Source organism: Megalopta genalis, chromosome 3 (assembly GCF_051020955.1).
Source record: "Megalopta genalis isolate 19385.01 chromosome 3, iyMegGena1_principal, whole genome shotgun sequence".
NCBI lineage: Eukaryota > Metazoa > Arthropoda > Insecta > Hymenoptera > Halictidae > Megalopta > Megalopta genalis.
The window spans coordinates 14,990,691-15,008,742 of NC_135015.1; the positions used below are offsets into that span (position 1 = coordinate 14,990,691).

At 37.3% G+C, this 18,052-nt stretch overlaps 1 protein-coding gene across 6 annotated transcripts in view; it reads right to left on the reverse strand.

The window, feature by feature from the left end:
- The window catches only part of LOC117229483 (uncharacterized), a 264,414-nt gene that overhangs the window by 144,743 nt on the left and 101,619 nt on the right, over positions 1 to 18,052 (reverse strand). For all 6 annotated transcript variants that reach the window (XM_076520184.1, XM_076520179.1, XM_076520180.1 and 3 more), the window contains one exon: positions 11,096 to 11,281. In XM_076520184.1, the coding sequence (XP_076376299.1) occupies positions 11,096 to 11,281 (186 nt within the window). The remainder of the gene's footprint in view (positions 1 to 11,095; positions 11,282 to 18,052) is intronic.

Here is an 18,052-nt window from a genome sequence, read left to right on the forward strand (position 1 = left end):
AATATTTTCTGAGACATCAAACTTTGCATATCTGCCAGAAATTTCGTATGACGCTGCTATTTCCTGTTATCGAGTAATCATTTAACATAGTTGGATCGCTGGTTCTATCTTCCAGAAAGGTCAACAAGTATGACTATACGAACCAGCCTGAAAGCTGTTAATTGGATCGCCATATGAATTCCAAGACGAACTTCGCAATTGTCCCAAATAGTCATAAAATAAGATAACACGTTATTTAAAATGATATTTCGTCATTCAAATGTCAGCGGAAATAATATTTCCGATAATGTAATTGCATGAAGTGATTACAGACATGGAAATAATTATGAAACAGAATAGCATTGAAATAATATTTCAAACGTGCCCAGATCTGTTTCCAAGCAGAATCTCACAATTATTGCAAACAATTATGAAATAAACTATCACGTTACTTGAAACAATATTTCCAATGTGATTACACGCATGGAAATAATGATGAAACGAAATAACATATTAATTGAAATAATACTTCAAACGTGCCCAGATCTGTTTCCGAGCAGAATATCTCACAGTTATCTCAAATAATTATAAAATAAACTAACACGTGACTTAAAACAATATTTCAAAAATGCTCACAGGAATGGAGATAATTATGAAATAAAAGAACATATTAATTGAAATAATGCTTCAAACGTGCCCAGATCTGTTTCCGAGCAGAATATCTCACAATTATCTCAAATAATTATAAAATAAACTAGCACGTCACTTAAAACAATATTTCAAAAATGCTCACAGGAATGGAGATAATTATGAAATAAAAGAACATATTAATTGAAATAATATTTCGGGCGTAGCCAAATCTATTTCCGTGCAGAATATCTCATCTCACGGTTACCTCAAATAACTATAAAATAAGCTAACACTAATTATGAAACAAAATAACATATTAATTGAAACAATTCATCTAATGATATCGTTTGAAATGTGGCCAGATCCGCGTGGCACTTACGCTAAACGCTTCCCCATGAAATGGTTTCATAGCGCGGCGGTTCGGCTAACAAAGCTGAACGAGGCCGAGACCGGGCCGAACGAACGGTTTGGTCGTGTAATCGGCGAACGGGCGCGGGTCGCGCGCGGAATAGAATGAAAGCTGAAGAAGTGGGGGACAAAAAGCACTCAAGATGGTCGGGTGGTTTGAAAGACGGTTCGGCTCGGCCGTGGAAGCGTTCGCGACGAAAAGAAGACGAGAATAAAGAAGGTGGTGGGCTGCGATGACGAATGGCTTTTTCGTAGCGGGACATCTCCCAGGGGCCGTGGACCTGAAAAGCACCCCTTTCCTTCCGAACCCGTTCGGAATCGAAAGCAACGGGATTTTGCTTTGATTTATTGCCGCGGTCCCGCGTGTTGCATTCGAGACGACATCTTTCTTTCCGTCTGGACGAACACGCCATATGCCTGCTACACGCGTAAATTTCTTGCCTCGGAAATAGTGGATACGATCCTTATAGATATTTTCGTACCTACAGGGTGGCCCGGCTGTCCACCCGCAGAAACGTGTGCCATAATTCATGCGCCGTAATGGCGCCTTATTTCGGCAGCATTGTGTTTCGAATAGACCGTTTACGTTCGGCCGAACGAGCGAGCTTCTTTTTCTTTATGCTGGCGGAACGTGGTCTTTGTTTTTGCAGAATCTTCGAGTCGAACGTACGCACAGACCGAACAGAAATAGGGTTGATGTCCCAGTTTCCGCGCCTGTTACCAATTCCCGTGGCTCCGCATTGTAAATGGAGAGAAAAAGAAAATTTTAATATATCAATTGATAATCTATACTTTTTTATTATGTTTAGCTATCGACATGTAAGATTCGGGGAGAGGTGTCAATTTATATACAAAACTTTTCTCTTTATATACGTTTTTAATCCGGGGCCACGGGAATTGGGACATCTACCCTATTTGAAAATATATTGTAAATAGCGATAAGCATATGTATTAAAATTGTTATTTATGTCGTAGTAAAGAAATTTACTAATTAAAGTAGTATTTTCTTAAGACGCGTATTGTAAATAATTATTTGAAATAATATTTCTTACGATTAATATTTATGAGAGAAGATAAACGTATAGAAAAGGTAGAAACAGATATTGTTTCGAAAAATAACCTTTTTATTATGTTCCTCTCGATTAATGAGAGTAATTGGAATGTTTAACATTTGTTTGCTTTTAACAATGTATGTACATATCTCAAATGTAAACACGAATGCCAAAATATACTCGCTCTTGCTTGGTCACGGAAATTTCATGGAAACGATATTCAAGTGGTATCATTTCACGCAGGATGAAGAAAATATTTACTTCAAATGAAGCATTTCAAAGGTTTATACTGTAAAATATACATTTCAAATACATTTTACATATTTGTAAAATCAATTAAATATTTCGATTAGTTTCTCATTTATCCTTCGGAGTGAGAAACAAAAGAATAACCAGAAAACCGGAGAACAAAGACCATGATGGAGTAACGCGATAACTATCCGAATAACCCAGTCAATTTTTTGAAATTCCATTGTGTTTGCACCTTTGGGGAGAAATTCAGAAATATATCATTAATTCGTCAATCACAGCGATGCGCATGCTGCTAATAATAATATAATTCATAATCCCAACAGGTGTTTGTAGCTTAATAAAAGAAAAAAGCCAGTCATTGCTAATAGCATAAATGTAGCATAAATGTCCATGGAACGTTCGATTCCGATGCTTTCCGAAGAGGTTCAGGGTGCAGATCGCGCCCGAGGATGCACAGTTTAATTATCAGGTACTACGAGCCAGGCTGATTTCAGAGCAAATAGCTGTAACTGTTAGGAGACATCGGCACTGTACACTTTGGCGCGAGAATCGTGATCAGTCTGTCGCGAAGTCGGCTTCCCACTCCCAGCCGTGGAACTTCGGCGAAGAAACTTCGTACCAGCCCGGATTTACCGGCTTGGGGGATCGATGCCTTCACATCCTTATTCCAAAATTCTCGCGGAGCTCTTAGGAAGAACTTTCCACCTGGGCAGAAAGCGAAACTTCGGCGTCCTCCATCAATTTCCGCGTTGTGACTTCATCGTTAGCAGACGTAAATCTTCGGCAACGTGTCTGCCTTGACCATCGTATCTACCTTGACCACCGTATCTACCTTGACCTCTGTGACAATCGGTTTATACAACGTTTGGGAACATCTAATTTATAAAAATACAAAATTCAATCTATTCTATTATTTTAATAAAAGGTTAGATTTTATATACGAGGCTTAAACTCATTGCACTCGTTTCTGAAAACATTGGGACTTCGTTAAAATGTTCTAATGGTGAACAATTGTTATATCATTCGAATGTTGATTGATTAAATTTGAATATAACTATTCGTTTTATAATAATGAAGATCAATAAAATTACTGAATGAAATTAATGACCCAATTGATGAAATAATATTTCAACAATAATATGGTATTCGAGATCGAGGTGTTCCTGTTAATTCTAAAAAAAAATGTTGAGGAAAGAAATGTTACGATACCCCAATAAATGTTATAATAAATTAAGAATTCAGTAATGTTTTTACAAATTTTCGAAGACAATTGTAGAAAACAGAAATGAAGTACAAATAAATTGTTTCTTTCCATCGAGATAAGAACGACGTGAGAAATATTTCAATGAACAAGAACGACGCGAAACGTAACGTGCTCCGAATATTACTTTTAAAATTTGCCACAGTCGTCGCGCCCATTGGAGTTGTCTTCCTGGTATCGCGAAGTATTCCGTCACAACCGGTTAACCGGTAAGCTACCCGCTGACGAATAAGCTCCGACTTCCAGAAGTGGAACGCGTAACTCACCGGCGGAGCCAGCTTCATAAAAGGTAACAAGAATCCGAATCAGCTGGGCGGATGATTAAAGCACAGGTATATCGTGGGCGGCGGCGGTAACATCGGTCTAGTAAATAGTCGTTAACTATGCTTACTCGCGGCAGTTAATACGCCGAGCCCGAGTATTCCATTAACTTCCAACAGCCCGTCGAACCGTTTCGTTCCATTTCGGTTTGACAGGACGTGTAACGTCGGTGAACAACTTAAACGACTGTGTTGTTCGTGCGGCCCGCGCGGAGAAACACACTCGAGGGGCTCCTGCGCGAAATTCCGTACACGCCGGGACGTCGGCGAAGATTCCCGCTGCGACGATGCTTCTGTCACGCGGAACGATAACATCGTAATAGATCTCCCGCGTTTCATTTACAGCCCCGCTTGATACCGCAACACAAAAAGCCCGGTTATACGCTTTTAATTAGATTCTATTTCCGACACGCGTCATTGCCGCCCACGGCAACGCGCACGGAACTAGCTGCACCGAGCGCTAAAACTGACCGGTGCGCGCGTTGCCTTTGGAAAAGTTACGAGGATTCGATCGACTTAGATTTCTTGCGATGTTTATATTGCTGTAGTGTACGAATGAAGAAATTTATTCAATGATTTCCGGTAACAATAGCTTCGTGGCTAGAATGACTGAGGAATGAAAATTGTCGAATCGCTCAACTGATCGTAGAGTTTTTTTGAATTCAATTACGTTGTAATTCGATTAGGTAATTGAATTACATTTTACTTCAATTAGACAACTCAAGCCTTTCAGTTAATCCAATTAATAATTCAATTAGTAGTTTAATTAATAATTCAATCAGTTCTAATCACGAGAGTGTCATTGAAATACAATGTAACTGAATTACGGTGTAATTGAAATACGATGTAATTGATATACAATGTAATTGAATTACAGTGAAATTGAATTACAATGTAATTGCAATACAATATAATTGAATTACAATGTAATTGAAATACGATATAATTGAATTACAATGTAATTGAAATACGATATAATTGAATTACAATGTAATTGAAATACAATATAATTGAATTACAATGTAATTGAAATACAATATAATTGAATTATAATGTAATTGTGTGAAATACAATATAATTGAATTATAATGTAATTGTGTGAAATACAATATAATTGAATTACAATGTAATTGAAATACGATATAATTGAATTACAATGTAATTGAAATACAATATAATTGAATTACAATGTAATTGAAATACAATATAATTGAATTACAATACAATTGAATTACAATATACAATTGAAATACAATGTAACTGAAATACAATATAATTGAATTAAAATACAATGTAATTGAGATACAGTTCTTTAAGTTACAATCCAGAACTTCGAAGAAATGAGATTCTGAATGAATCTCTGTTTTTCTTTCGTACGCTAATTTCGTGTCGCATCTGGGATAACGTTGTTGGCCCGCTGTATATAAAATGGAAAACGCGAGTTCAATTCGAAGTCCAATGCGCATCCTTATTTTTACGCGGACGCTGCACAGGCAACCAACGGAGCCACCTGATCGAAGTGATTCCATCGGTAGATAAAAGGACGGAAAAAGAACGGATCGCTAATTTAGAGCGTTGTTCTAAATAGTGCAACGTCTACAGGTCCTGTAACTACATTTCCTCGCATGGGTCACACAGGTCGTTGCACGAAGTCCCTTGTTCAAGGATATTGGCCCGTAAATCAATGTCGCTTTTCCACTGCCGCTGAACCTACTATGTCAATCGTCACAGCGTCGGCTACAGCTAGTCTGTTTCCATATTCGCAAACAGAATCATTATTCAAACTTCCTGAAGCATTCAGGGCATTTATATCTTTTCGTTTTGTTTATCACACTGATTACTTATCATCTGCAATTTAAACGTATAAATATAAATAAATACATGTAAATGTATAATAGTATAAATCTAAATAAATACGTATAGATGTGTAATAGTATAAATGTAAATAAATACATATAGATGTGTAATAGTATAAATCTAAATAAATACGTATATAGACGTATGATAGTATAAAAATAAATAAATATGTACGTATAAATGTATAATAGTATAAGTATATCACTTTCGATTTACCAGAATTATTAAGGAAAAAATGCGACTGTTAAGTTATTCCTAATTTTTGCAACAGACGCAGACAATTTCTATTTTGCACAAAGAGCCGCGGTCTAATAGTATAATTAATTTCCATCAGCGTGCACGTTTGCTCGCATTTCATAAACTTGCACATACCGTAAATGCACACAGATCACTAAACTACTAATATGTTAATATTTGTTGTTAGTACGTCTACGCATACGCGTGCGCGTTTTCGAATTCAAATGTCAAGTGTTCATGTAACACTAACGCTCATCTAATGAGTGTTCGCCGGACGTTACACTGTACATAAAATGGGTACGCAAACTGTCACACCGACCAAAATATCTACCTGCGTCAGACGCACAACGACAGGCGCAATCAAAAATAATAATTGAACGCGACAAATTTGTATGCGAGCGCCAATATTTTCTCTGCCCTTCGAACGTTATCCCATTACCTTGTACACGCGGACCACGAAACTCCGAACGGACGACTCCGTCGCGACGTTGTCGCGAATTTATAATTGACGAAAATTTTTCCCACCGAGATAGAACCGCGGACATTTTTCAAACGCGAAACTTCCACTATGGGCTCGTCAAGAGCGGAACGTGAACTGAACACGCGGGGCCGTTTTCGGCTTAAAAAAGAAGAACGTAAAGTGACTTTCGGTAATGGGAGTACTAGAAAGTACACTCTATATCAGCAAATTGGACGAAAAAAAGGTAGGTAGTCGAACAAATTTGGTGAAGAACTTGAAGCAGCGCCGGAACCGTGTCCATTTAGCTTTATATGCAAAACTTTCGGGTTAGACGAAATGAGCGGGGAGCCAGCAGCGTGTGCATGGCTTTTCGTTACGGAATAGAGTTCTAATTCCGCGGAGATCATATTTTTTTTTTTACGTAAGGACCGTTTGAACTCGGCTCGCGTCCGGCAAAAATTATCGTGGCATCGGTCGGAGTAAGTTTCACGTTACTCGTACTTAATTGCTGAACATTTAATTCTTCTAGAATTAATTGGACTGAATTTCTATAAAATGGAAAATATACGAACCTTTCGCACTCGAACCGCGTCCGCTGAAAATAATATTTAACCGACTGCTAAATATTCAAATATTCTATGAGAATAAGTTTTAATGTCTGCGAAACGAAAAATATTGTACGAGACAGAAGCATACTATCGGAACAAACGCTGTATATCGGTTTCGGCGACGAAATAATTTCCTGCAGAGTTTAAAGTTCAGAGCTCGAAAGTAGCTGTTAAAACTTGACGATCATGCCAAGAGACATCGTCACGGTCGAAAGAGTCGTGTGTCGCGTTATATTATCGCACCAACGTTTTGCATACTTCTTAGCTTAATATTCGTGACATCGCGGGGTAGCGTAGCTTTCAGAATTGCAACAGCAAAGTGTTCTCCGACTGTAAGTAAGCCTGACCTACGAGTAGTAAGACGCACTTCATTTGCATAATTACTCGGCAGTTTCTTAGAACGTGGAATATAGTGACATCCCTCCGTTTCGTTTTAACAGATTTACGTGATCCTTGCGAGTCTCGCTGCGTTTCGCCAAGTACGCAGAATAGTGCTATGTTTTCACGCTCTTTATTCTTCTTTATATATATTAATATTAATTATATATATATATATATAAAGAATTTTTTATATATATATATAAAGAAGAATAAAGAGCGTGAAAACATAGCACTATTCTGCGTACTTAAATACATTTACATGTATTTATATATATATATACACAGGAATATACAAGAAGATACAAGAAACAAATTTGACATGCTCGATGTGCGAAAGCAATAATTTTAGTTTTTCCTTTATCGCGAAGAAGCGGAATTTTGTCGGAATCCCGTATTTTCCAGTAGATTGAACACATATTTTAGTTTCTAGAGGTTTTAATTTTTAAAAGATCTACTTTTAATAGAACTGTTTCTAATCGGCGATTATGACTTATAATAAAATGGGTCTCGAATTAGGCATCATTACCATATTAATCTCAATCGTCGTCAACTTCCTTGCATCAAAGTGGAAACGCTACGATTGACACGGGAACAGCGAATTGGTCCACTGAACATCACGTTCGTCCGGATAAACCGCGAACAACATGCTTATACCGGATTCCATACGTTTGCTTTAGCTTATGCAAATACACGATGTCCACAAATACGCGGCGATTCGTTCGTCTACCGTTTCGACATTATTTGTTGCCTTCTATTTGAGCGCTCCGCTCTATTCTGTCGCTCCGAAAAAAAAGATATTCCGTTTCTGCTTCGTGTCCCGTGCAAAATGTTGAAACATTGCTTTTTCCGACCGATGAATCCAAACATTTACGTACCTTTCGCGCGATTTTGCCGATTACCAGACTCCCACGATAACCGAATACGAATGAATTTTGACCTATAAAACGCATACTCTAAAATGATTCTCTTTAGGTACACCCGCGAATGTTTCGAAAGATGAACGTCAACTTCGAATACTTTACGCGCGAATGTTACTCGTTTCTGTCGTGAGAAAATATGAATGTCCTTAATTCGAATAATTATCTGAGAATACGGCATATTACTTGACATCGTTACTAGATAATTACTACGCGTTACACATGGATAATCACTATGTAACGAATCGCTGTTACTAAACAATTCTTCGACCGTTCCGCGGATCAACAATCGCCAACCAGAGATCTCAATGTTCCAGTCATCGATCGACCCTCTCGCCAGACTGTGAAAACCTCAAATCTCAGAGATTAAGGAACTCTACTGGGAATCCATACCGCAGAAAGTTAAATTCTCTTCAAACTATTACACAATGGTGGGCTACAGACACTAATGTTCGAGCTGCGGAATACAACATTTCTGAGTCAACAAGGAAAAACTGAAAGTACCGCTCTCTCGGATAATTTGAACAGATCGAGAATGACTCGGTAACTTCATAATTTTCTTTACGGCTCTTACTGTCACGGTGTTTCTTAGACTCATGGTTTCAATTCGTCGGCAGTGAACTGCAAACAATCTTAAACATCACCGAATTGTACGATTCACTGTATTCTTTGCGGTCGTATTTAACATTAGATTTACGACATCAGTCGAAATGGCTGGTTTCCGGTCTTCCCTTTTACGATTTCTGATATTAAAAACATATTTCTATGAGCAATTTTTAGACAAACTTCTTTGTTCAAGCGTATATGCTACAATAGAAAATTACACGAAGTTGAAATAAATTCAAGCTTGTCGTTATAAATCATTGTACATTGGTTGCGTTTAGGGCACGGTAAAATGCCTAAAAATTCGTGAGTGAGCAAAACCATTGCAAACAATGCCGAAATCATTCGAAATTGCACAACAATTGCTAATAATTGGAAATAATTACAAAGCAATGTGTGCTTGATCGTAACAAGATTTATGGAATTAGCGAATATCCAGTAACAGTCAGACGCAGCTGACAACAAATTCCGGTTGGTTACATGAAAGGGATCGGTTTCGCCAAGAAGGGTAATTCTCGCGTGTCAGAGGAGCTGCTTAATCCAACCGTGAGTTCAAGCAACCGAATGAAATCAGAACTGCGAAGCACAGTGGATCGTGTGTACATTTACGCAGTGGTGTGCGTCCTTAAAATGCACTCGGAAAGGTTGATTCCGCGCGGCGATGGTGCAGGAAAATCATCGAGTCGCGTGTAAACGTGTAACGTGTAATTCGAATGATAGCAAAAATTCCACGCTACGAGCATTAAACGGATAATTCTGTTATGCAGGTCGTTCCGTACGGTATGCCCGGTATTTAGCGGTAGTTTCGAGCAGTCTAGTTTTCAGAATGAAGTTGATTAACCTAAATACATTTTCCGAAAATGGTTGTAGCAGAAAGTAAAGGTTCCTCCGGCAACTAGAAGAATACTCGTTGCAAAAAGAAAAGAAGAATTCTATCATGCCTCGTCGATTTATTCGTTCTCTATCATTTTAAAAATCTGCATACATCATGCAAATGCATAAAAATTCACAGTAGAATCCAGAAATAAATAACACCTAGATTAATCTACCCTGATTTTTCTAAAAAATACTACGACATAATTTGAAGCAATTGTCACGATATTAAAGTTTGTATTTGTTAACACTATATAATATTTAGTAATACCATTTAATATTTGCTAATAGTATTTCATACTTAGTAATATTCGTATTTCAATGTTTGGTAACGCTACTTGATATTTAATCATTCATTCAACAGTAATTAATTGCCAAAGTTTTAAGTCGCAGCTGTAACTGTGATTAGTTCGCCTGAGTTATTATAACACCGACCACATTTCATGAACATTTGAAACATTTTTTCTCGTCAATATCATTCGGCACTGCCCGCAATTGAAGTCGAAACCATCGCGTGACCACCGGCGTGTTAAAAGATATATAAAATTTGACGAATGCGTATGGATTTTTTATGACCGGTCGCACATACATCCGTAAAAACCGGAATCCGAAAGAATGTAAAAAAGAATAGAAGAATTTTACGATGTATTCCTGCGGCTACTGATAAATAAATACGCCGAAATTGAGTTTTGCACGGCTGGTTAAAACAGCTATTTATTCAATGTAATTCGATTAATCTTGCTTCCGTTCGCGTCGCAGTAATTATGCTCTGCAAAGTATTAAAAATTCTATTAAATCGAAGCTAAAAGACCAGAAGTTAGGTCTTGTGGCAAATTGACAAAATTCTTCTATATCAAACTATCTATTAATAAATTATTCCACATAGACTCATAATTACGACTCTCGTCGTAATCATTCGCAGATTATACTAACTACCCCCTCTGTAAATAACGATGAAACCTCAATTTATTTTTATATAATTCAGCCCGTAATAACATGTTCTCGTAGCCAGTTCAACGGATTAGCTACTTAAAAAATATGAATCGCAAAGAAGTCGATTCAGAGATACATAAAACCAAAATGGAGGCGAGAGGATTTGACTCACGGGGACGATCGATCCGACGGGGGTCAAGCAAAGCATAAAAACGGGGAAACTTCGTTAGTACTTTTAAAGAAGTTCCAGCTCTGTCGTAACGTTCCCAGCGTGTTATAATCTCGGGGACACGGAGCGTGTAAATTAAGGTGGAGATCTCTTACCATAGGGGACGCATTTCGGGATGGGATGATTCCAGCCGTCGGCAGTGCAAGTCAGTACTTTATGGCCCTTCAATCTACGGCCTGGTTCACACGAGTACACGGTCTGCAGAGTGCCATCTTTAAGGACCCTCTCCCTCACCGCTCCCCACTCAGGTGGCTGCACCAGGGGACAATTCCCGAGAACTCCTGAAAGTCGAACAAGAGACCTTTAATCATAGGAAAAGCTGCACAAGATAAAAGAGATTAGGAAATTAGAAAAATCGTTCGAACGTTCCGCCACCGTCTGCAACGTAATCGTCTTTCTGCGATACGCTAATATGAAGATTGTGTTGTCGATAGGTACAAATAAACGCCACTTCCAATTTTTCGATTGACAGGTTTTGCACTCGAAATTCATCCTTTTCAAATCAAATTCATCCTTTCGTTGATCATATTCACCTTTTTCTAATTAAATTGATTTTTTCGCAGGATCAACTAAAATAATTTCAACGTTTCAAACTGATAATTAATTTTTTTCAATTTATTACATTACGGAGCACATAAATTTTTCAATACTGAACTAAATGATTTAAATTTTTTGAAGACATTAGAGGGACTGAAATACTTTGCTTTAATTTTCCTATTACTTGGAATGACAAAAAAAGATAAAGTCACGTTCGTTAACTTTTTTGAAACTAGAACGGAAATGTGAAAACTGAAAATTACATCGAAATCGGTACATTTTTATATTTTAGTTCAAGTATAAATCGTAGAATTTTTGTTAGAGTTAGAAGATGTGTTGTTTGTTTTGAAATCATCTAAAGATCGAGTCTAAGTCTGTCGAATATTACATAAATAATAAACATATGATATTTGCGATAATTTGAGTATACTTTCTAAGAAACGATCGATAAATAAAAATGTTGATTATCCGTAACATTTCACTTGCAATCCATAAGGAAACTCAATAAAGTTCGATAACTTGTACCATTTCACCCCTCTTCGCGTAACAACCAACCCCTGATGCGAGACTAATAATTACACTTTCCCCACTTCATCTGGCAAGGACGTGTAAAAATTTCAGATTATTCCACAATGTACAACATGCAATACCGAGGCTTCGGTAAAAACGTCACGGCCAGCTCTCGGTCTCCTCTAATCCCGATAAATTCAATAACATCGAGTCAAGGTATCGCGCGATTACAATAAAGCACCTTCTGCGGTTGAGCGTGAGAGTTCTGAATCGATCCGCCACAAGAATCCCGCGAAGTTACGACCTATGAGAGTCGCGGGGAGGTCATCCCGACCACCGTCAACGAATGCTTGCCAAGACCGTAACGAGTCTCCGAGTCGTAAATCGCGACGCGTAACTACCTTCATTCTACGAACGCGATGATTTTCTTGTGATAAGCGAACACCCATTGGTTCTACCACCTACCGAGACGGTCTTCCGCTAGAACGGCTCTATTCGTCATTTTTATGTTGCTTGCAATCGCGCTGTGTCTCGGTCACGTATAAAGAACAATGTTCAAATTGCTAGCGATATCTTAGCTCCGCCGGGGAACCAATAACTTACGGCACTGTTTTGTCAAAATTTTATTCGATTCGTTCGCGTGTCGGCCATGAATTTTATAATTATAATTGTTTGCAATATCTCTGTATTTTTCTCGTCGAACTTCACCGAACTACGCGAACTTGGCTCACTGAATTCTGTAATTATAATTTTTTTACAAAATGTTTATAGCATTCGTGGCTCATTGTCAGTAGTTTTAAGTCGAATATAGTTACTTAGTGGTTAAAGAACTGTTCTCGTTAAAAATATTAAGGAAATAAACTGCTCTCAAAAGTAGCCAACAACGATATACATTACTCTACCATATATGAGAATTTAATCTTTTTAAACTTTTTTTCTCTTCTTTCAATATGTTTTCTCAATCCTTTCTTTCCAATAAGTAATTTTTTACTTCCACAGAGTTCTCTCTACATCTGTTGTTTTCACATAAAGTTTATTTTTCATACTAAAGATTCAAATCGGAAATTAAAATCACGCTTTATGGAAATTATTAATTTGGTTATTATCTTTTATATTATTTTTTAATTATCTTACTATATATCCATTGTAGAGTACAAATAAAAATTTTCAAGCGCATCGATTTGTATTCGATCGACTGGCGAAACGTAAATTAGTTTCGTTACGTTTGCTCAAATCAAAAATCTTATATCGCGTAGAATTGCACAGTTGTTGCACGAACACGGGAATGCCAATTAGTCGTTCTTTTCGGCAAACTCGGTCATTAATTTCGCAAAGCTCGTTACGTAACTGCGATTGAGCATAAGTACGATTTACGACTCTGTGAATTTCAAACCACGAATTGCGGTGTACACGTGATGTAACACTGTTCGTATGAATCAATTAACGCAACGTAGTATGTATGCACACGTGTTTGTAGCTATACATACGTGCCGACACGACGATGTGTTTGTAACGGTGTAAACGGTGGAATCCGCGGAAAATTGTATTACAAAACAAATGCAATTTCGTTCTCGAAAAAGAAAACGCATTGTCGTCGCGCGATTTCGTGTCACAGAGTTTTACATAGTCGCCGGCACTCTCGTGCACGAATCTAACTAAACTGTTCGCGTATTGCATTTGCATTCGCGGGGAATGGAAAAAAAAGGAACAAATGGCGCGCCAAAAGAACTCATTAACGGCTCCCATTTTCGAGTCGCAACAAGTTAACTGCGAACGCAAAGCAAAGCTATTTCCTTAATTTCGTTTTAAATCCATGGAAACGTGTTTCATAAATGTCAACCGTGTTTTCATTAGCAGTTCGGTGCAAGTGGCAGCTTAGCAGACGTCCGTACAAAGAAACGAGCCAGCTCGAGTCGCGTTTATTGATTCAATCTTCTTCTTTATTTCGCCACGGTCTCGCAGCTCGCATTTATGGAACGCTGAATGATCGGGAAAAAAGAAGAAAAAAGGAACGATCGGCCAACGTTTTCGGCGCGGACCCTTACAAATTCGAATTTCAGTATCACTGTGAACAACCGATGAAATTAACGAGCGATGCGCAAATCGGCGCACGAGGCTCCCGGAGTTTCGGCGGCGTTTCTTAATTGGTGCCACGAATTACCGTTTCGATTGATAAATGCGCTAATAGCGGGCCGAGACGATTTTCAGGGTACTGGCTGCGAACGCGGATAATCGAATCGAAGTAATTAACTGACCGTACAGCGATAATGTATCAAATAAGTGGCTCGACGGGTCCAAAGCCGGTTCGAGAAAGGCGTTAAGCACGAAATTTATGTCCGTCGATAAAACGACTAGTTGAAACTTCATTCTTGCGCCCTGCCGTAGCGCTCGGCGCAACAACAAATGAGAGCGATCGATGATTAATCCAACGAAAATAACCGACTAATTCAATCAAGATAGGGACCGACGCAAATTCATTTCGGTATGCTTGTTCATAAAATAAACAGCGTTTTCAATAAAATACAACATACGATAACACGGATTGAATACGTCGGCGAGACAACGATAGCACTTTGAAAATTCAAAATGCACGTCATAGAGACACCGAAATGTATTAATTAATTTCTGACACGTGATCGAATAGATTATCTGCCTGTTCGGTAACTTTTGTCAGTAGCCTAACAATTGCTCCATAAAATGATTCGAACCTGTTTGTTCGACGCTCCGTTCAATATTTTGCGAGGCGATTTGAGAATCGTGGGCCGTGAATTACTCGTTTCCAGACAACAAAGAAAATACAATGAAATCTGAAAATTAATTAAATCCGGCTTAATTAAGTCCAGCTGTACACCGACTCTATTGTTTGCACTGGCTGCAGATAGATAGCCCAGGACTTAGTCGAAGGCTTATCGACAGCATAACATTTCATGCGTCCATAAACAGTGCCTCAGAAAAGTTTCGTAATACCCTTAAACCATCGTAACGGTAACAACTTCAAACGGGAGAATAACTTGCAAAGTTGGTCAGCGCGTTCGTAATGATGCTTTCATGTGTTCTGTTTATGCTAGGATATATTATTATCGATTTAAGCGATGACAGTGATATTTTTCTTTCCTTTGTTCTGTTCCGTTTGTATTGTACGAATTAAGATGTTACGCTGTGCTGTATTATGTATGAGAATTGGTACGATTTGTATTTAGTATTTGGAATTTTAGATTTAGTAATTGTACCTGTATTTGTATTTCTATTGGTATCTGTATTTATTGTATTTATATTTCTATTGGTATCTGTGTATTTATTCTATTTCTATTGGTATCTGTATTATTCTATTTCTATTGGTATCTGTATTTATTCTATTTCTATTGGTATCTGTATTTACTCTATTTCTATTGGTATCTGTATTTATTCTATTTATATTGGTATCTGTATTTATTCTATTTCTATTGGTATCTGTATTTATTCTATTTCTATTGGTATCTGTATTATTCTATTTCTATTGGTATCAGTATTTATTCTATTTATATTTATATTGGTATCTGTATTTATTGTATTTTTATTTCTATTGGTATCTGTATTTATTCTATTTATATTGGTATCTGTATTTATTCTATTTCTAGTGGTATCTGTATTATTCTATTTCTATTGGTATCTGTATTTATTCTATTTCTATTGGTATCTGTATTATTCTATTTCTATTGGTATCAGTATTTATTCTATTTATATTTATATTGGTATCTGTATTTATTGTATTTTTATTTCTATTGGTATCTGTATTTATTCTATTTCTATTTCTATCGCATGTCTGCATTTATTCTATTTATATTTATATTGATATCTGTATTTATTGTATTTGTATTTATATTTACACTGGTATCTGTATTTCTATTTCTATTTTTACTGATACCTGTATTTATAAATTATAAACTAAAAATACTACTATCACTTTCGTTAGTACACAGAACAAAATATGCTAAAACATATTATACTCAATAAAGATTCATAATTATTCGAGTACTATGTACATTTCATTAAAATCTACAGAAAAACTAGCGGGTCTAGAAACAGAACCTAACAAATGTCTTGAGAATATTTCATAAATAACTCAGTTATATTTCTATCAAAAAGGTACACCGTTCGAGTGTTAAGCGAATTGAAAAAATGCCCTGTTCTCCACAGAAATGTTGGCTTTCCATAGAAGTTCCACGGAGCGAGCAGCAGGACAACAAACCCGTCAGTAAGCCGCACAAATACATTCCGCGGTAGAGAGCTAATTAGTTGGGCTCATTTAGGGTTCGAGGCCTCCCTTAGTCGCGAAGGTGTCATGACGGGAATTAGATTTCATTCTACCGCGAGCATCGGGGTACCCGAGGCTTCTCTGCGGACGAATTTCGTGGTTACAGGCGACGTTATGTGTCTCCGATCTAGTCGAATAACAAATTGAAAACTAGTCTCTTACACGGTGAACGCCTGCACAACATCGAGGATGTGTTCTCTATTTATTTACAAACAACTCCTGGAACCTCTAACAATATTAACACTGGAACTACCAAGGGTTCAAACAATTTAAATTATTCAAACAAGCAGTAACTTGTTTGGCATCTCTTGTAATCATTATCCATTTTTTGAATATTTTGTCTAAAGTATGTAAATAACTAAGTACCTAACTTTTCTAAAGTATATATTCTGCAGAAATATTCCCATAAAATTACTTAAAAATTGTAAGAAAATTTTCAGCAGTAAATTACTGGAAGAAATATAAATCATTCTTTCATTCTTCAGGAAAAGATTATCGAAGTTGACTAGGTTTCTATCATATTGATAATTTATTGCCCGTAGAAAATAATTCATAGAAACATCGTAAATCGATATTTTGAATCAGAGGGTAACAGTGACAATTAAATAGAGTGCAAGTGACATCAAAAATAATACGGATACTGTGCTTGAAAGCCACTCTCCTGATTGAAGCTAAGCTGTTCAACATGTCAGTGCAGTTTTCTGGATTATGTGCCTTCATACACACGTTCGTCCATGGAGTTCCTCTTGCGTAAAATATGATGAGTTCCCATAGAAAGGAAGTCATACTAAATTTATATTTCTGGCGGGAGTCGATGCTTTATTACGAGCGAATGTTTCAGAATTTCTCTTCCAGGATAAATCGCTTTTATAAAAGATGCGAATCAAATAGAATTTTTTAAAAAATAATTGCTGAAAAATATAACGATGCCACATTCTTTCTACAGTATCAAACTGAGAAAACATTCGAACGACTGCACTTCGCGCGATGAGTGCTCGAATTTTGGGACTTCATCATGCACATCTGGCAAGGTCGTTACGTTCGCTTCGGCCTGGCTTTACGATTCGATTCTGTCCATCCCGGTCTATTAATTTGAACAATTCGTTAATCGTTGTATATTCGGGCGGTAATAAACGGCGCCTCGATTAAATTTAACGATCAATAAGTCGCGAGCAATTTCCGCGCGAAAGAAAAATTGTCCCCTTTAATTAGCTCGACACAGTCCAAGTTTATAACGTATTTATCTCTCGCGGGGAAGCGTGTATAAAGATGAAAGGAACAGACCTTATTTAGATCCCGACAACAAGAGAGGATACGATGCTGTGACATTCTGAAAACAATACAACTTTGTCCGCGGGCGAAATAAATCAGCCGTAACGCAAACCAATTTTTTATATCCGCGGCAGCGCGGTTTTCAGATGTAGAACCGTCTCTCTCTCGTGAAGAATACAGAATTTTCTTTCTCGTGGAATATCTGAAAAAAAAGCGGCGAGTAACTGTTCGAAACGAAATTTCAAGAGAAATTCTATGCATTTATAAAACTTCGCAAAAATCGCTTTCAAAAACCAGTGCTTTTCAAGTTATCCTTTGAACTATTCATACCTTTCAGATTTATATAGAGAAGTATTTTCTAGTTAGGTCTTTTTATACGCGCGAATAGTTCGCGTGTTTCAAAACTTGAACAGCGAGACTCGGGTCCGTTTGGACCCAG